Source organism: Toxotes jaculatrix, chromosome 15, assembly GCF_017976425.1.
Source record: "Toxotes jaculatrix isolate fToxJac2 chromosome 15, fToxJac2.pri, whole genome shotgun sequence".
NCBI lineage: Eukaryota > Metazoa > Chordata > Actinopteri > Toxotidae > Toxotes > Toxotes jaculatrix.
In genome coordinates, this window is record NC_054408.1 from 4,818,056 (window position 1) to 4,839,562 (window position 21,507).

At 41.2% G+C, this 21,507-nt stretch overlaps 1 protein-coding gene across 3 annotated transcripts in view; it reads right to left on the reverse strand.

Moving 5' to 3' along the window:
* Positions 1-18,454, reverse strand: part of LOC121194813 (mitogen-activated protein kinase kinase kinase kinase 4-like) — a 111,101-nt gene extending 92,647 nt beyond the window's left edge. For all 3 annotated transcript variants that reach the window (XM_041057876.1, XM_041057875.1, XM_041057874.1), the window contains exons 1-2: positions 18,176-18,454; positions 17,820-17,885 (exon numbers count right to left, since the gene is read on the reverse strand). In XM_041057876.1, the coding sequence (XP_040913810.1) occupies positions 17,820-17,885; positions 18,176-18,232 (123 nt within the window). In that variant the 5' untranslated portion in view covers positions 18,233-18,454. The remainder of the gene's footprint in view (positions 1-17,819; positions 17,886-18,175) is intronic.
* Positions 18,455-21,507: the final 3,053 nt, after the last annotated feature.

Genomic DNA, 21,507 nt, shown 5'->3' on the forward strand with positions numbered 1-21,507 from the left:
AAATCCAAAAATGTCGCTTTGAAGCAACAGAGAATATTTAGTGCCAATATTCATTCTCCTTGAATGTAACCAAAAGAAAAATAATGTCTTAAATCACCCTCAAAAACGTATTTTTGGCTTTCAGAAAAAAAAAAAACATTTAAAGCAGCATTTGGCCCAAAACAGCGCTCATTCAAAGAATTTTACTGAAATCTCTTTATTTCCATTCAAAGAAATGAGGTGCTATTTCACAATCAAATAATGTCACTCATTTTTGTCCATAACCCAAAGATATTCAGTTGACTATAGGAAAAAAAAACAACATAATCCTCACATTCGAGAAGCTAGAGCCAAACAGAAGAAGCCAACTGCTGGCGAGTAACCCCAAAACATAAGCGACTATGGGCAGGAGGAGATGTATGCAGTTAATCATGCTTGAAAATCCAAGCAGGATAACATGTAGTATGGACTGATGCTCAGATACAGAATGTTAGGGAAAGATTGCAGTCTGGTTTAAAACAGAAGAAGTTTGCAGTGACTTCAGAAACAACATGTTTATTTACGTTTAACAAAAACCTCAATCTTTCCCTAAACTTCACCAAAGTTGTTTTAGTGTCTAAACCGCAGACTGGACTGTGGGTGGGAACCTCGGGCTCTAGTGTAACAGTCATGCACTTTGTACAACTACCATCCAACCCAGAATCTCTCTGAGCATTACTGTGAAGTTCAAACCAAAAACTAAAACACAACAAAGTCGACTTTTGCTATCTGGTTGAGAAAAAAATGTCACAAACTGATCAGACCTGAGGCCAAAACCTCAACACACCACAGGTTTAGTACCACACAACACAGGACACAAACTGTAAGTCAGACCATTAAAACCTATTGACCTGAAAGACACAGAAAGAATCAGCATCACTTTGCCATCAACACCTACACTGAGAGGGTTAACCTCTTCCTGTCCAAGGCCTGCAGAGCTCATCAGCTGAGCAGCCAAAAATAACCAGCAATCCCAGCATGCCTCGCAGGTTACCATGGGATTGAACAACAGGGGAGGAGGGTGGACACCAAGGGTTTGTTTAAATCACACAGTGGAGGAGTAAGGGGAGGAAGACGAGGAGGAGGAGGAGGAGTAATGGCAGTTAGACAGGACAAGAGACAGTTGGAGAAAGAGGGAGCGACGGCGATTACAGAGTGATTTCACTGCAGAGCAATGCCATGATGATAAAAGATAAACAATAAGCCCTTTGGCTTGACTGAGAGATTTACTGTGTGTGTGTGTGTGTGTGTGTGTGTGTGTGTGTGTGTGTGTGTGTGTGTGTGTGTGTGTGTGTAGTGTTTTATGAGTAGGCAGATCCTCCGTTCATCCAGATCTTTTATTTTGTCCTTTCTACTGTTGACAAAGTGCCAAACTTCCACGGAAGCATTCGCTGCACTCACACACGTACTAAAGACACACACTCACACTAAAGACACACACAATCTTTCCCTTGTAGTCATGTCAAGTTTATTTATAGAGCCAAAAATCACAGGTTTGTCTCAGAGAGCTTTACAATCTGTACAACACACAACTTCCTCTATCCTTGGACGCACCTCAACAAAAATAAATAAATAAAACATAAAATCAGTTTTGCTTTTCTTTAATCCACAGAAATAACTGAGATGAACAAGTATCATAATGTTTTGGATATAATTTTTGACACAAACTCATTGACAGCTGTAGTCAGGAATCAGTTAGGTGCTGCCTTTCACAACAAATAGGCTGTTTCTACAGCCCCTTTTCCACAGCAAGTACAAGGAGGGAATGTTGTGTATTTATTCCTGTAAAACTTACTAACATGGAAGGGGGGGGGCATTATTATTTGGCAATAAGCCGGTGACAGAGATGATCACAGAGCCGAATCAACGTCTGTGTAAAAGCTGGCATTTGAACGAATCCGTGGCATAATGTGGGAATCTGTTTCAAAAGAGGCTTAAGAATGTTAATTTGGCTATGATTTGATCTGAGCGCGAATGACCCCTGAGCTCTGTCCAGTGGCCAGTCAGAAGTGGGACAAGTTACAGTACGTAGGACAGACAACACCCACCAGCACCTATCATCAATGCCACTCTGCCTGCAGGGAAAGGTCTGCAAACACCAAAGGAAGAGTGTGTTTCCAAAAAGAGGCAAAAATGTAAACCTAGAACAATCAAGTGATTTGCACTGGTAAAAATAAAGATTGTCATGATACAAGATTGACTTTGAAATCAATATAAATTTATCATCAAACAGACCAAAGTTCCCTGAGCCAGAGTTAGAAACATAAACTTAGGAACTTCATATTACTGAAAATGTTGAAATATGCTGTTACCATGATTTTTGTTGAAAGATAATATCATTTTCAGTGTCAGTTTTTCATGTTAGTGTGTTTAACAGGCCAATGCTGCCTCATACAGTAGTCATGCCAGTAAGGAAAACAACTACACTTGTTAACGTACCTCTGTGAGTCAGACATAGTTACAGGAATCTTTTGATCAGATATCAAAAACCCAAGAAAACTCCCAAATGGGCAGTATTGCAGCAAAAGAGCAATCTATCAAGACAGATCTAGGTGAGGTCAAAGTTATTTCAGGAGGACACTGAACACACAATCACACACACACACACACACACACACACACACACACACACACACACACACAATCACACCCACACACACACTATTCAGCGATATATTCCCCTGTAGGGTCATATTACTCTGCAAAGAATTACTCTCTTTACACACCATGCTCCTCCCTCTCTTTCTCAAGTTCAAATATATTGCATTTCTTTGTACTGCACTTCCTAATAGTGCGTGTTAATAATATGATTCACAAGTTTATATGTTATTATATCTTTCAACATTTAGATGGAGAGATACCAACACAACCCGTATCCCAGTTCCATACTGGGATGAGAAACTGGTAGCGGCTGCTGCCAGTTTCAAAGCGTAATCCTTCACAAACATTGAGCAAAAATGTGATTTCAAGTGTTTGATTCTTTTTTATTTCCTTAGCACCTGAGCCATCGACTGCTGGGGGACAGGAGTGCCCATCACCACGTTTTCAGTGTGTATGAGGGTATTTTAAATTTTAAATGTGTCCATTGTTAATGTGCTACATACTTAGAATTATCAATGCAGCAATGCAGTGTGTTGCTGGGACATACAGTATCTTATCCACACTCTCAGGTGCAGCAGTCAGTGTTGTCCTCAGACATGTCCAGGCTTGTCCGTGAGGTTTAAAGAGACAGAAAAGGGTTGGTTATGGATCAAGTGTTTCCAAGTGGCTGAAGCCGACTTTTTTCACAGTTCACTGAACATTCAAAGCCTCATGCAGCCTTTCCTTCTTCTTTTTTTTTCTTCTTTTTTTAATGGAACTTCACCTGCAGTTACACAGGTGATGTGCGGATACAAATTTTTTTATTTTAAACTGCATAATTGTCTGCTTTCAGACATATTTACTGCTTTAATTCTTTTAATTTAAAGTAAAATTAAATAAATATTATTAGATGTAATAATTAAACCTTAGGTTATAAAGTAAAACGTGTCTGTAAAGGTATAAATATTAGAATGGCCATGGTATAATCAATATTGAAGGGACATGGGTCAAAAAACATGATTACAACTTCCCTCATTATTGCCTTATTCGATCAATCGATCGATCTGCACACGAAGGGAGACGACATATCTCTGCAGCATCAGACATCTCCTCCTCCTATCGAGCTGAGTGTTGCACTGTTAAACACTTTCCAAACCAGTCGCCAAGGCAACCTGGTGACAGAGGACGGGTGGGTTGATGATGGGGGGGGGGCTACAGGCTGGTAAAACAGTGATAGGAGGGCATAACTGCCAGATCTGACCCTACAATGACCCATGTACCAGCTGCTGTCAACACACCAGGGGCAGAGCAACAAGGATCCAACAACCAAACGCCCACAACAACAACAACAACAAGCACAAAGAGGGAGGCTTCTTCACAGACTGTGCCTGCCATGATTGCAGATACACAACAGGAGAAGGGTGTGTGTGATCGGCAACCACTGTGAGCGATGAGGTATGTGTTTGTGTTCAATGGCGAGAGAGACACAAACAGAGATACAGAAAAAGAAGGCAGCAGAGGAGGGTGTGCACATAATGGGATGCTTAGTTCCTGTATTTTTGGGACATTTTATGCATCTGAGAGACTGTTCTCAGTAAAGAGATGACGGGAAATTAAGTAAGAGAGATATCGAAAGATATCGAAAATAACAACAACCAACTTCCGGTGCTTGGCAGTTTCCAGTACTGACACTGAAAAAGTACCCAGGTTCAATAACCAGCACTATGGTTGTGCGTGTTTTCCTTTCCCCGTTTCTTATTAGGATGAGTCAGTCAGTCAATATATCTGTTTCCATCAACAAACCCAGAATCAGAAGATAAGATCTGTAATATGGTGTATTCTTTCACTTCCTGGTGGAGCTGGAGTAGCATCCTCCCTCTTTTTCCAGTCTTTGTGCTAAGCTTAGCTACACTGGACCTATCTTTGGACAGGATGCACGGGTATGAAACTGATTTTGATGTTCTGCTGTGACTCAGAGGACAAACGAGCAAAATGTCAGACTATTCCTTTAAAGACTCAAACTCGGCTGCAGCAGCTTCTCCCTCCCTGCAAGAGCACCTTCTGAAGTGTGTTTGATTTTCTGCATCTGCCTGGTAACACAAACAGTCTCAGAGTCACGACAACATTGCTTGCATTCGTGAGGCTTTTCCAAATGTCAGCACAGTGAGGTGAAAACCTTGTATCTTCAGCTGTTTATTTTCAGGTTTTCACTTCAGCTGAAGGACTGCGTGTCTCTCTTCAACCCACTAACAACACCAGCTAAAGCACTTTCATCAATATGAATCCAAATTTAAATCCAACCATCTGACAGGAATGAATCAAAACATTCACATTCACTTCTCTGCTATAAAGTTGTGTAACCATTGCAGAGGATTCATGTGCAGAACGGTCCTTCTAGTTGTAAATGTCTTTCACTTGACTGCAGCCTATATGTGTTTTCAAACCCTTCAGTGCTCATGGGAGTTTGCACAGAGTCTGCCCGGCTACAGGAGGAAGTGCTTTTAGGAACTCTGGCCCAATCACAAGCCTGGGTTCTGGTCAGCTGGCCGAGGCTCATCGCTGGGGTCCAATCACGCGGCAGGGTTTGTGGTCAGGTGACAGCTCAGACCGGCTCACAGCGTTTTGAAGCAGATGAAAACAAAAGCAAATGAGGCTGTCAGTCGTCCCAGCCAGCTGCCTCGCTGTGTGCACGGCTGAAAGAAGCTACAGAAGTCCATGAAAGAAAACAGGATTTATTATCACTACGGCAACAAGTGTGTGTTGCTCTGCGTGTGTGTGTGTGTCTGTGTATGTAGGGGTATAGTGAAGAGAAAGAGGCAGACAATGAATGAAAGGTAGGATAGCGAGTAGGGAGAGAAAAGAAAGTTCAGATTTATACTTTGAGTTCTGTAAACATTTGTTCGGAGAAAATCAGAAACCGGCATCTAACTGGAAGCTCAATGGTTCGAATCTATTAACATCAAGTGTGTCCTGTCAATGTGTCTGTAAGAAAGGCCCTCAGCTCCCTATACCAAACCTCACAGTTTATAATAACAAAGCGAGGTTTCCATAAAAACCATTGCAACTGATTCAAATGGCAACATAATAATTTGTCATGTCAAAATGACAAATGACAAATAAACCGAACATAATTTCCATTGTTTTGTTCTAGGACGCGTGCTTCTGTGTCTCTGTGCCCAAGCGTAAGGTCCCCATTAGTCCCAAATGATCAGTCAGTTGATTAGTCAATCAGATCAACGGACAAGTAAATTACAATTCATAAAATCTTTTAATCATTTAAACTTGGTTATCAAGAGGGATATTCCAAATATGTGGAACAGATTCAGCCTCTTAAATGTGAGGATTTGCTGCTGTGCCGTTTTATATCCTTTTAAATTAAGTATGTTTTGGACTGATGGATGGAATAAAAAAAAGGAAAACAAGAAATCTGATGACGTCACCTTGGATTCTGAGAATTAATTGTTAGTCGCAGCCCTGGAATAACCTTTTCAGTGCTATTGAGGACATTTGGGTAGTCATGCAAGCTCAATTCTGCAACAAGATTACTCTAAGTCCAGTGTATTTTTGGCGTCTCAGACAGATACTGGACCATTCACCAAACAGTTATACGATGACAGAGCTGGCCGCCCTCCATCCACACACTCAAAACTTGATTCAAACTACTTTAATTTGGCATGATTGTACATAAAAAAAGGAACCATGACTCTGCAACTGTGTGACCTATTTTCCACCTTGAATCTACCCAGATACTGGTCTTGGAGGTTTGCTGGAAAAAAAAATACAGTAAGGTAACATTTCCAGAACCATGTGTGTTTTCAGTTTGAAAAGTGGGAGAAAAGACAAATGGGTGGTGCAGATGCATCACTGACCACAAACTCCTTCCCACAAAAGAAGAAATGTTTGTTGTTTTTGTTTTTTTATTATAACTTTAAACTGAAATACAAACATCTTCCTCAGTTCAACAATATGCTCTCCAAGACTTTGCTTAAGCTTGTACTCGGGACAAACAGCCCCCCACCCCAACCAATAGCAGCTTTGTTTTCCCTCTCCAGATGGCCACCATACAGTAACCACACACACACACACACACACACACACACACACACACACACACACACACACACACACACACACACACACACACACACACACACACACACACACACAGAGTCCACCATGTCCACCTGTTTAAACCAAAGAAGCTCAGACAGGCCAACAACTGTCATTAAGAGCATGGGCCAGACGCTGAGAGTTAGCTGGTGTGTGTGTGTGTGTGTGTATCCAGGGGGAGGAGCTTTAATAAGCCAACAGGAGCAACACTGGGTTGTGCCTTTATCTGGGGGGCCAGTTAGTCCACTTCATATTCAGTTGCACTAGGCAGAGTTAGATTCACCGTTCAAAGATTTGTCTCAGTCCCCGGAAAAGAAATGATGTCTTCTCCAAACAGGATATCAAAAAAAAATAAAAAAAATCACACATAACCAAAAGCTTCAATCACTCGTCCAAACTCTGTTTTCTCTGAATCATTAAATTGCAAACAGCAACATGCATGAGTTATAACACAATGTGACAATATATGTCATGATTAATTCTGCTCAAAGTCAAAAGGGACAACTCTGTCTATGAGAAAATTAGATTATTCTCCTCAGCCTTCCTGATGGAAAAAGAGAGGGACATCACAGTGGATATCCAACTGCCGATGTTTGAGTGGCTTTTAGCCCAACCATATGCCCAACAGGTCTAGTTATAAAGTCACCGTACACATTAGTCAATAAAGGTAGCTGGATTCAACATGAAAAAGTGAGTTGTGTTGTTTTGAGACATCAACACTGCTGACTGTAACTCGAGTAAATGTGCACACATGGCCATCTAAAGCCCCTGACCCCCGACTCAGAGCATGCAGATCCCAGGTGGCGGCCATTTTGGCTCTTAACAGAGGGCCGTTCAGAGGGTTTTATCAGGCAGGAGCAGGTCACAGATAACAGAATGAAGGGGCCGTTGTACAAGATGCTATCTAGTGCTGTGGAAAATCAATAAGGGTGGAGTCCTGGGAAGAAAGAGAGGGAAAGAGAGAGAGAGGCATGAAGCCCATCTAGAAACACTAGACACGTGTGACTGATGCTCTGACCTTGGCAATATGTTTGTGGGTTTGACCATTTAACTGAGCTCAAATCCAAGGATGGAAGAAAACTGAAATGCTCTTTAAAGATAAATGCTGTGAAACTAATCTGAAAATAATCTGTAAAGGCACCGCTGCTGCCGGGCCTTCTTTTTTATTCCTATAAAAAAAAAATACAATTTGCAATTGTCGGCCAACATATTGTGATATTACCATGGGTGGAGCTATTTCTTCAATGCAGCAGTCTTACTGTACATGCTTCCTTATTCTATCCTTACTTTCCAATTCCAATAGTTCCTCTTTTATTACTTTGGTGTGCAGCTTTAACTGGAAGACTGGATTTACTGATTGCCATCTGGTTTAAAGTACAAGTGCCCCCAGATGACAGACAGCCATATTAAGGACCATCTCGAGGACTTTCCTCTCGTGTTTTTTATTACCATGGCTAAAACGCTATGCTAACAAGAGGGGCCAGAGGGTGGCTTATATTACAGCTGGGTTGATACAATCTGAGATAACAAGGGTTAAATAAAGACGTTTCCTTTGTAAAGAGCGAGCACTACATATTAGTATAATAGACCAATTTTGAAGAAAAAAAAAATCGAAGTTGTGTCTTGATGCTTGTTGAAAATGTTATGTGGTGCCAGCTCCTTAACATCATTCTTTCTAGCAGGATGATCCATTTTCCTGAAACTGACTGAAGTTTTCCTGCTGCTCCATCTGGACTTCAGTTTTGGCCACACGGACGCTGAGTTATTTAGAGGTTGTGACTCGTCAGCAGTTACAGTAGCATGATTGATATAACACGCGAGATATTAAGTAAGCTGAAACAAAAACAAACATTTCTCAATCACCCACGAATATTACTAAATACAGAAACTTTATGCTGTGCCCGTTTGCGAAGCTGTAGTTAACCAGCTGGATTTTTTAAAAAGCAAGCATTGTTGTCTATGAGCACGTCTGCTGGTCAGTGTGTCTGCAGCAGAGGACAGCAGAGCAAACACAGAGGGATGTCTGTCTGTAACAAGAGACATAATCAACCGAATAAACTACTAATCGCCTTCCTTCTAAGTCACACAACAGCTTCTTCACGCAGAGAAACAATCCCATAACCTCAACTTCCAAATTACATTTCAGGCATTTAGATGACACTCTCATCCATAAAGATGTACAACGAGAACCACTGAAGCTCACAGTTTAACTCTAAACCACATTAACGTAGCACAGTGTAGCTGAGAGAGTTCGCTCCATGAGAATGAGGTGGATGTGTCTGAAGCAGAATGGGAGTCAAAACTAAAAGCCTGGCAGAGTCGAGGCCTGTTTTACTCACTGCTTTAAGTCAACTTTAACTGACAATGTCATGTAAATAATTAGTGATAGGTTTGAGAGAGAAAAATAAAAGTCAGAAGGAATTAGACAAGATGAGGAACAAGAAGAGGACAAAGAGAGGGAAGGAGATCACATCAAAGAGGAAGAAGATGTGGAAGAGGAAGTTGAAAGAGGAAGCAGAAATCACTGAACAGGCAGGCTGGGATATTCAACTGAAATTTCAAGACTGTCATCACTCATCCGGGAAAAAGGAGTTTCATTAAACCATTAAACGTGACGTGAAGATGATTATCGTGACTGATTTTAAACATTGTAGTGTGATTAGTCTGTGGGCTTTTGCGCATTTTGGAAAACAAAATAATACCTTATCTAATACCTTACTTTGAAAATATAAGCCTGTTTTTCTACAGGAATAAAATTGGCAGTCGGGAACTATGATAAGAGAATAACTAGACGAGATTATGAATCTAATCAGACATTAAATGTCAAATCAGTACACACTGGTCAGCTAAAGTGTGTTAGGATATACAGTAAAAGCTTTCTTCCTAAGTTTCTTGGTCCTTGGAGAAAATGTCTCAACAACACCTTACACAACAAGACAGAGAGAGGTACAGCCAATACTCCCAGTCTCTTCAGCATCACTGCCTCAGCGCTGCAACAAGAAACCATCTGTTTGCACCGTCTGCATGCATCCATCGCTCCACCCAACACCACATCAACACATACTGTAGATGAGAGAATTATATAACAACCTTTACAGAAGCCAGCAGACACGAAAGCAGAACATTAAAGAGGAGTAATTTGTTAATTATGAGGAGTTTTTATAGAGAAGTGTCAGTGGAACGAACACACAGCTGATGCTGCCGCCTGGATTTACATTTCAGTTCTGAGGCCTTTATCTGAGCTTGAGAGTCTGTCACAGTGTGTAAGAGTCAAACAAGCTTCTGCAACATCAACTAATTTCACACATTCAACAAAAGCTGAGGAATCATCACTGTCAGACACCAGGTATAAAATAATCTAATGACATAAAAATCTGTACAACTAAAAATAAAAATCCTGATCACTCCTTCCTTTTCCTCTCGGCGTGTGCTGTCTCATGCTGAGGGATTACAGTCGCCACGGTGCCTTCCATCAAAACCCCCCACCATCAAACTCCTCCTCATCCCCACGAGGCACGTGACCAGGCTCAAGGAGGAGGGATGCTCAGGGCCGACGACCTTCCCCTGCTGCTCTTTTCTACCTCCTTCTCTTAAATCCATCCCTCACGCCTTTTTCCTCCACCGCTTTAATCCCCACATCTCCATCCTCCTCCTCCTCCTCCTCCTCTTCTCATGGCAACATCCTGACCCTTGCATTCCACATCGAGGATGGGCTTTAAATGGTTGGAGAAGATATTTTCCATCTTCAATTAAGTTCAGCATTGAGCCTGAGTGGCTAGGTGGGCTGACAGAGGAGGAAAAAGGGAAACAGAGAGTCCTTCTTCTGTCCACCAAACTTACAGTGTTTTACAGTGCGTCTCAGCAGCTGAGCAAGCAAAGCTCTTACTGTGAACTCTCAGCATCATGATCTTTATCAGAGCCTCGCCTCTCTGTGCACTTACACTCTGCTGCTGCTCGCTGGATAATAGAGCATAAATCCAGAAAGTGTGTCTCCAAAAGTAAAATCCACAGAATACAGGTGGTGTGACATTAGACTGTGTGCTGCACACGGAGCACGTTAGAGGGGGAAGATGCAGGAGTGCTCAGCTGATAGAGCACCCACTTCCACACTTTCATCTTCTATATGTTCATGAGAGTTCATGATGAAAGCAGCACTGAAACAGCTGATAGCTATTTTAATTAGCAATTAATCTAAAAACGTCAAATGTTCTTCGGTTAAAGTTTCTCAAAATGTGACAATTTGCTGTTTTGAATGATTTTAAGTTAAATCTATATGGGTTCTTGACTGTTGCCTGGACAAAACTAGCATTTTGTCCAGGCAAAATGGACATTTTGTAGACTAAATAATTGATTTAAAAAAATCAGGTTAGGGCAAATAATGAGTTAGAGATTCAGTCACCACCCAGACTAAAGGTGTTTCTCTTGATCTTAGTTGTGTGTAAATGGAAGTAATGATGCCAAGAAATATAACAGAAATATAACAGAAATTTGACAGAAACATGTCAAAAAGCCTACAAACATGAAACAAAACACGGGAATCTCGCTGCTGATGTATGAATGTATGTATCCATGGAGAATCACCAGCAGCAGCAGCAGCAGTACAGTCACTGCATCAGTCCACACAGTGAGCATCAAAGAACATGACCCAGATACTGTCTGAGGCGGTGTCTTATTTTTAGCTTAACTGTAGCTAGCAGGCAGAGCTGGTCACTGCTAACAGACTCATTAACGGTGCAACAAAGAATCTAAAGTCAAATTAAAGTAAATAAATAAAAAAAATCTTCACTATAGCTTCTATAATTATTCGATGGTAGCACGTGTTTTTATGCAATATAAAATCTGAGTATAACGGTTAATTATAGTGTTAAAGTGTACTGGCAGTTATTTCACTTCACGTGCTATTTGTCCAACTGAAACTTTTCTTACTCAGTTCATTAAGACCAAAAACAGCAATGTAATAAAGACATGCACCATATCTATAGCTATGGATTTGTATTTCTAGAGATAAATCCTCAGAGTGCTAAAGTTCTTTATGCTTTCAGGGTCATATCAATGCTGTAAATAGCCATAAAAAGCAGGGAGCTCTGCAAGGACATGTCGTGGTAAACTCTTAAACCATCTGACAAACAAGTTTGAAGCCCGGCACTGATAAAATCTGATATGTTTCTGAAACTTCTGGCACTTCATTCAGTTTGAAGAGATCACTTCAAACTTCAGGCTTCTGGTGTGGGATGTTGGTGCACCTGTGTGCAAAGCTTTACACGGAAAGATTCAGTATTTTTTTCATCAGCACTGAAAACAAAGACTGCGTGAGGCCAAAAGTGGGAACACAAAGCAGCACAGCGTCACCATCATAAATGGTGACAAAGTCAAGTTCCTGTTGCTGATATCAGTGGCAGAGCTTCCACTTCTTCTGTTTAGAAAGGTCACAGTAGATAACAGTAGTTCTGACTGTAAAGAAAAGTTCCCAGAGGAGACGCAGTTTATTTTACTGCTGCTGCTGCTGTTGTTGGTTGTGGTGGTGCTTTACTTCCTGTGCCGTGAAAGGTCACGGCAGACACAACTAACATTCCAGTTTGAATAGCCGGAAGGTCGGTGAGCCAGCTTTGCATGAGTCTATTCCTTCTGACAGCTTTGTAGTTCCTCCACTTTACAGAGTGAGGGCCGGCCTATAAATAGGTTCCCCATAGAACTGGAATAAGTAGAAATTTAAGGAGTTGGCTTCTGATGACTGATTTTCTATTAAAGCAGCTGATAACCAATGATTTGAGCTGATTTCTTTAAATGCATCTTTTTCATTATATATACATCTAGAGTGTTTTTCTTAACATAGAAGATGCTAAATATGAAACAATTAGATGAATAATTGACAGAAACAACAAGTTTTGATAATCAACTAATTTAATTTATCAAACAAAAACATCAATAATTTGTTGGTTTCTGCTCCTGAATCATAAGGATTTGCTGTTTATGTTTTTTTTTAAGATTGTATACTGTGTCTGTTGCTCAGACACGACTATTTACTCTAATTTTTGTAATAAATTACTTAAAATTTAAAATAAATCAGATTAGAGAGTGTGCATTCATGTAATCATAATAAATCAAAGCCCTAATTTAGACCATCATGGGACATTTTTAATTACATTTTTTCAAGGTTTGCAGTTCTTATAAAAGCCGGAGTGACCCACCACAAGAGAGGACACAGGACCCATTACTGTTTAAAATTTTTGGTCAATTTCTTAATAAAATAAGCAAAGAAAATCAACAGCATTGCAGAATTGACCGTCTTTTTTGGTAACACTGATTTCTAGTACAAATACTAACTGTTCGGTATCCTGTATTTAATGCAAGGCCAGTATTGTCCCAATAAAGCAGCTGTGGTACGCCCATGTTTCTTAAGCTCTGGGTGCAGTCATACTTGCAGGAGGATAAATTGAGGTAGAAACCTCATTTCATGTGCACTTAGATGTGCATGCATCTGACAGATCTGCCATACATTTCCTGAGGGACTTGCAGTGATGGTGATCTGCTCGACTGATGACAGGCTGCTGGTGGAGGGCCACACCCAGCTTCACCAGCAGAAGAAACAAAAAAACAAGCATCTTTCCTGTTACAAAGTCAGGATGAAGAGAAGCAGAGGAAATGAAACTGCTCTGAATGGCTTTTTTTTTTTGTTATCTGTTTTATCTGTGCATACTCTGTACATTATATTCACTTTATCTCCTGGTTGCTTCTGCCAGTATATCAAATCTAAATATTGCTATCACATTACACCTACTCATTCTTCTTTTCACTGGTTTCCTGTAAAGTCAACATAAAACAAAATAACTGTGTGTTCTGGTTCAGCAGAATCCATATTGGTGGTTATTGGTATTGTAAATCCAGTGCACGATCTCTGACGCTGGAGTTTCCCCGGTAAAGTTCAGGAGCGCTCCAGAGAAATCCTCTCATTTCACTGAAATGACAGGTTCGGGAGTTAAGATTGCAATACAGTGCGTCAGAATGAAACACTGCATATTCCACCTCTGATATGAGGAAGGTTTTTCCCTAAACAGTTACAGAAAGTCACTACGATTACGTGCAGTACAATCTGTCTTGCACATTTTAACTCCATTTATTTAAAATTAATTATTCCTTTAAAGACAGGGATCAATTTTTCTGGTGTGGTTTCGGCATTAGGTTCTAGTGTCTCATGGTCAAAAATTTTTAATGTTTGGTTTTTACTTATTTTTCACCTGAAAATATTTTAAAGATTAAATCTGGAATTTAATAATCCGGATAAGAATCATCACCTGATTAATTGCTAACGGACATTATTATTAGTTAGAGTCATCAAAGAGTTTACACTAATATTCTGTATTCTTGGGCTTGGAGATAATGAAATGAATTTAAACAGCAACAATATTCACACAAATTATCCCCATCTTAACAATACTGTTATCTGCACTGCGTTTTCAAATCCCATATCCAGCAGGATTTAAACAGTATGTCGAGCTGTCTTTCTCCAGACTTCTGAGACATTTCATGCGGAGACATGACAGATCAACAGGAACAGGGCTGCGGTTTTCTAATCTGGCCATCACAGCAAAGCCACCAACTTCTCACTGCACTGATGACTTCCGCCGTTTCACTACTTCCTTACAAACATCCACTCACCCATCACCCACAGCAGGCAGGGAAAAAAAGAAAGAAAGAAATAAAGTCCACATTTGCTCTTTGCGAGAATTTAAAAAATATATATCATAGTTTGATTTGTTTGCTTATCTTGGTAATTTTGTAAACTTGAAGGCAGCCTGTCTCAGTGAGGCTGAAACAATTACAGCTGTGGTTTAAAGGAGAGAAGCTCAGTGAGTCTAAAACTCAGCTAACCCATAAATGGGTTAAACCATTTCCTCAGAGAGGGGGTTTCCCAGCCCCTCACACTGAGTGTGGTCTTACCCCAGTTTTAAAAGTTCCTTTGGTGTCTTTCTTCAGCTCTCATTTAATTTTTCCCCTTTTACCTCCCACTGTTTCATGGAAACAGAAACACTGTGACTCTTGACATCTTTACTCTTGGTTGCTGTTAATGAAGTTTATTTTTCTTGTTATTCTGTTTTTTGTTTTTTTGTTGTTTATGTGTTTGGGGGTTTTTTTGCAGGCATGTTCCTGTTCCTGTTTCCTTCAGTCACTTTGATTGGTGATGTTCTTGATTAATGTCCTCAGTTAACTGCCTTGTTGTTTTTAATTCCTGCTTTGTTATAAAACCAAAGACAATTTTCCTCATTGTGGACAACAGATTTCTTGCCTAACTCTTTCACAGGGGAAAATTCCACCAGTGAGATATTTACATTAAGATAAATTTAGAGTCCAACTGTCCCCAGATGAATGTTCTATCAATATTTGTTTCTATCTTTGAAAAAGGCTGATGCCATGCTGAGGAAATGGAAATGCATGAAAATGATGGGAGATTAAAAACATTCTGGCAGATGTTTTCACTTAGAAGTTAACATTTCAGAGCTCAGTCACAGAATAACAGATTTTTAGGATGGATTTTTTTTACAGTGTGTGGACACGACATATTTGCGTTTTCTCTTTTTTTCTATGTGTCTCAATCTCTCTCTATCCCCTAACCTCCCTCCTATTTTATTTTCCATCCCAACAGCTGTTGCCGGTGCACACAGCTGCAACAAGCCTCACTCAGTCACACTCTGCAGCTATTCGCTAGCCTGGGAATCCCAGCCACTCAGTAAGTGTTGAGGATCAAGTGCACATGTGCAGACCCAAACACACACATACATTTTTGAGTCAGATGTTTGCAAGGCAGACTCTTTAGACAAGGGAAGAAAAACCAAAAAAAAAATAAAAGAGCTTGGCTCTTCCTCACTCAAACTCACACGGCAAACGTGGTTATGATTCACTGAATCCTGAGGAACTAAACTCAAAATGTCAGGTTAATTTATGTCCCAGTGCATCAGAGCATTTCCACGACTCCTGGATTTTTTGTCCCATTCTGAGTAACTCTGATCATCATGTGACAGAAAGAGTTACTGGCTCTATATGTATGAGTTTACAGTCGAGCAGCATCCTAACAGCTATGATTCAGTGTCAACATCTCATGACCTAATTTTGTTGCAGCAGTTCAGGTGAGTAACATCCCCCTCAGCTGGGCTTTCTCAGACTCCACTTCAAAATGGCCCCTCATATATACTTTACAATTTCCTGGAGGACACCACACTCTGTGTTCGTTACTTTACGTTGTGTTTACCATGAGCCTCAGCCCGCAAACTGCACGGCAAGTCACACAAGAAGTGGAGTTCAAAATGTACTGAATTGACTGAAATTTTGTGCATATAAGTGAATCATTTTTCGACTTTTCTTTACATTATGACGTCTAGTATGTCACAATTAGTATGTCCGAAGCTGCCGTAATACATTTCTATGTCATACTAGGTGGCTGATGTGACCCTTTTAAAAGGGCTAATGGATGGTTGCAGTGGTGGAAAGAAAGCCTGAGGACTGAGATTTGTCATTTATCTTGCTGCCATCCATTTTGTACAACACTGACTTGTCTCCAAGTGTGTGTTCTCATCATGAAGTGACAGAATCCCCTCTGGCTCTGCTACACTAATGCAGCCTTCAGTATCATATGGAAGTTGGCATACTTAGCGGTACATACAGCTAACATCAGCATCCAAGTGGTAAGTACAATTGCTAATCTCATTTTACCAAAAGCCTGAACATATCCAGCAAAGTCCATCATTCTAGGAAATTAAACCATAACTTAATGCTTATTTGGCAAATGCTGAAACAGTATCATACAACCAGCGCTCGAAAACATAATTATGTGTGTTTAAATTAAAGTCACATAAAAAACTACGACAATCCTCGTGCTGAATTACCACTGCACCACAAACTACAAGTAAAGGTGTTTAATGTTTGCTGAATTTTACTTTGATTTGTTCCAAAGGAATTGACACAACAGAAGAACAGAAGAACAGAAGAAAGAAAAAAAAAAAACAAACACGTGGGTCTATTTTCCAACCACAAGCAAATGAGAGTCAATCACAGCTGGGCACAGCTTCGACTTGCAGTCTGTGGTACGCAAATGTCTGCAGGTATGGTTATCCAGCGGCGTGAATGCTTGCAGGTCAGCACCACGGGGGTATTTCCCATCGCTGCCTTCTGTCTCACGTGACAGTAACATGACATAATTCAAAATAAACCATTTTCCTGCTGCAGACACCACTGTTCAGAAACACAAAAGCTTTGGTAAAGTACAGCAACACTGCGATGTGGTTTCAGTCAACAATATACACACTTCCTCACGCAAGAGGATTGATTTCAAAGTAAAACAGCTCAGTAGAAACATAGAGAGACCCAGCAGCTCTGGTCCGGTCCTCCTCTTTCTTCTGCTCTCATTTCTACCAGGCAACAGCAGGATGATGTCGTTGCTTGCTGCTCATCTCTGATGGGGCAATGGAGGCGGAAATCTGGGCTGCAGGAGCACCAGGTTTGCATCAGACGCCTTTTCCACTGTGTATGTGTGTGATGGGTTGAAAGGGCCTATCCCCATAAATGCAGCACGGAGCCACTCCAGCAAAAGGCCTGCTGGGCAATGGTGTGCACAAATGCGCAATGAAACACCGCCCACCCAATGGCGCACAAGTCGGTCAGCGTGGTTAAGGCTGTCATGCACGGATGGGGCCGGACTGATCAGTGCAAAGCAACGCGTGCACTGTGCAAGGAATATTTTTCTGGGGTGTGGATGAGAGGAGGAGTGAGGAGGGAGGAGGGACCTCACTGGGACCAAAATAGGTGTACGGGGATGATGTTTGCATCGGTAAAAATAAAAATAAATAAATAAATAAATAATGAATGAATGGATGTGAAGCACTGAGAGGCTAAAACGCTATCTGAGAGATAATCCGGTCCAGACCGCACCGGTCCCAAGTGAAGGAGGGGGGGGACATGTTATAATAAACGTGTTCCTGACACCGTGAGAGGGGAAAAAATACATAAAGGCATGTTTGTGCTCCAGTTTCCGCCTGTTTGTTCTCTCGGTTGGGGCTTTAACACACACACACACACACACACACACACACACACACACATAGATGGAGGCTCACACCAACCTTATAGACTTGTCCATAGGTGCCATTTCCGACTACTTCCACCAACTCGAAAATCCCAGCAGGATCCTGTATTTAAAAAAAAAAAAAAACACAAACAAATAAATATATATATATATTTTTTTTTTTTAAAGACCAGATTAATTGATTCAGTGTAGTAATTGCAGTCGGGTTAGTTCGGTATAGCAGCCGGCTGCGCCCGGTTTGCTGGCCTCCCATGCCAGCGGATATTAGACAAAGAAAAGCTACCGCAGGGCTGTGTCAACAACAGCAGCCTTTACTGCGTGCTCATGTTTTTTTGTTTCTTTATACTGAAAGCCAATCCGTGCTGTGGAAATGTCTGTGTGCCACACACTCACCCGCAGGGATGCCAGGTCTATATCCACCAGACTTTTGGCCGGGGAGTCGTTCGCCATTTTCGTGAAAAACGGTGATAAATCAGCGGAATAACGGCGTGTCTGTGGTTCTCCTTCAGGCGCACGATGCGCGTCTCATCCTCGGGAGGTTTTATTTTTAATCCCGCCGGTGATATTTTCTATCCAAGGCGCGTTTTCCCCCTCTTTGTAATCCCAGTCAGAGGCTCCGCTGCTGCTGCTACATACCGACCAACTACCGGAGCCCTGCCCGCTCTACCTCTCTCCCCCTCCCTCTCTCTCTCTCTCCCTGTCTGTGTGTAGGTCTCTCTGCCGCAACTCTCCGCCTTCTCTCCCTCGCGGTCTGTCCGAATGTCTCTCTCTCCCTCTCTCTCTTCATTCCCCGCCCCTTCTCTGTCTCTCAAACAGGGACAGACCCAGACTTTTTGGGGGGGGCCCTGAACAGAAGTGCATTGCCCCCCCCTCACACCCAAAGATTGAACTGCAAATTCACCAAATAATCCACCAACACCTGCCCTGTAAAAATGGATTGATACATGTGCATTAAAGTCATATCTACATCATTTATCATTTTGCATTTTGATTTAAGAATATTTTATCATCTACACAGGTTGCTCAACATAATTATCATAGTAAGTTAAGTAAAATCACTTCTTGATTTTATAATTTATCAGCTCATCCGTCTTAATATTTTGAGACGCTAATGAAGCATATTGTTTTACTTCCACCCAAATTTAAACAATATTTTGATGCTATGGACCAGACGGCCAATGTTTTACAGCGTATTAAGTATTTGCTTTTTTATAATTTTTTCTTTCCCTGTTTTCTTCTCCTCCTCTCGTGTTTGTATCTCTTCCTGTGTCTCTCCATCAGACAGATACAGAGCAATTAGAGCATGTGAGATGGAAACTGATAAATATTTCAGCACCACTGTCACTGCTGTGCTGTTCTTTTGGAAGGTATGATATCCACACAGACTGCATTAAATCCTGCTGCCGTCGCTCTTGCCTGTCGGCTGCCCTGCCTGATTTTGCCTGGCGCTCATACTTACATCAAGAACAAGTGACACATGCAGACAACATGTCATGTGCTGCTGATACCCACATTCTCATTACCAGGTCAGGTAACTAAGATGGTGAGCATGCTAACCATTGTTTCAGCTAAACATCAGCATGTTAGCATTGTCACTGTGAATGTACGAAAAATGACTTTTTCCTGATACAAAATGACAATCACCACATTGCAATGTTCCCTTTGCTTCTCCTCTGTCTCTCTCCACGTGAATGCACGGCAGATTTCATCTCCTACATCCTCCACTTCTCTTAAATTTGTTCTCACTCTGTCCTCTGCTGCGACTTCAGTGTTTTCTATTTTCTTTCCCACAGGAATGTATGCCCCTTTCTAACACAGTTTTACTACTGCCTGCTAATGATGCTGGTTGTGCATATGTTAAAGCTTATTCCACTGCCTCGCTCACTTTAATTTTGCTGTCCACAAATGCCAAAAAATGAACATCTGTTGGCGCACGTGGAACAGAAACCACAGGACTTAAGAGTCATTGAACTGGGGGCAGAGTAGAACATTCAAACGGCTGATTATCAGCATTGCTTTACAGACAGTATGTTTATGTACAGAGTTTAAAGGGAACATCAGTAGACACTGACTGAGTCTGTTGTATTAACCAGAAAATCTACTAAACCTCCCAAACATACTGAACCTACAGTATATTATTTATGCAAAGGGACAACAACAACCAAAGCGCAATGTAAATACATCAGATGACATTAATTGCTTTAAATAATTTAGTCAGCTAATCTGCGCAAAATACATTCTCATGCTGAACCTCACATCTTCCAGAAGTTAACTGCTGCATCACATGTCACGCTGAGGATATAAAAAAATATAGTGTGCTGCTGTAAGATGCGTGCTTTGGTCTGTGCTCTTGAGTGAGTCTTTCCTTTGAAGGTGATGGTGGGGGACGACCCACAGACATCAAAGTATCACCCACTGGGTGTGCCCTGCTTTCATGTGTTATCTATAGCGGGAATATTCCAAGGGTTTCAGGCTGTACGGAAATCTAAATCACAGAGTTTACTCTAGACTCGGAAAATAATACATTCAGACTATTTGTTAGACTTTTTTTTTTTTTTTAATCACAGAACATGTCAGTTCAGGTCAAACCCTCAGCTGCTTCTTCACTTCTTCAGAGCTATTCAGACAGTATCAGAGGTGTTGGAACTAAGAAAAGTGTGATGAGATGTCAACATTTTTTTAAACAAAAGGAAGTATGTTTTGTGGCTTTATATTACATACAATGCTCCTTCAAACCCATCGTGTACTGTTAGAAGCAAAGTTAAAGAGCTCAGTGGAGAATACAGCTCTCAGGGTTGTTACCTCTGTATCTAGTCCCTCAGTATCACACAATTCATGCTGTGCTGATGATGATGATGATGATGAAATAAAAATAGTGTTGTACATGTGAAGTCTGAAGTGTTTCTGAAAATGCACGTGACCTGGTTGAACCTGAAATTAGCAACATTGCTCTTTAGTCTCAGTTACACCCACCTCCATGACTCCACACCTTCGGTACAAACAGTGGTTTGTCAACTGTCAGGGACACTGTCACATTAATCCTCTGTCTGTTTCCTCTTTCTTTCCTAATCCCAACAGGAGTGTTCATGTATGCACATAGTTGTGTGTCTCTCCCTCTACGTGTGTGTGTGTGTCACGGTTATATAAAGAAGGTGAGTAAGAGCTGCATCAGAATGTGGAAGAGGTATTTAGTGAACCTGGAATATCTGGTTCATCACCACATCTCACTTAATATTTAAAAAAAGGATTACGACAAACAGGCTTTACCTCAAAAGCATCTGCCCTGGTGCCCCTGAGCAAGCCATCTAATTGTTTTCACCTCCCGTACAGTTTGCCAGGACTGCAGGTGTGATACTGTGTGAATGTAAAACTGCAAAACTGCACCGTGCTCAGTCAACTTTCCCTGCACAAACAGAGGAAGAGGCACTGACACAGTGGATGAAACTGACAGTATCGATGGCACTGACCTTGAAGAATAACACTGCTGACGTTTCAAATTCTCGTCCCCACTGATATATTTTCACAAACAGAAGCCCTGATATCTGTTCTGCTACTGTGCTCCCGCTGATAACCAAGATGACCATGACCAAAGAAAAATTTGGTGGAACAGAATCAAGGGAACAGCATCTCCTTCTCTTTGTCAGAGTGGGAAGCAATGAGTGACATTTCATTCGTATTCAGCTAACATGGCCACACCCTGGTGCATTTGCGTAGTTACACACCCT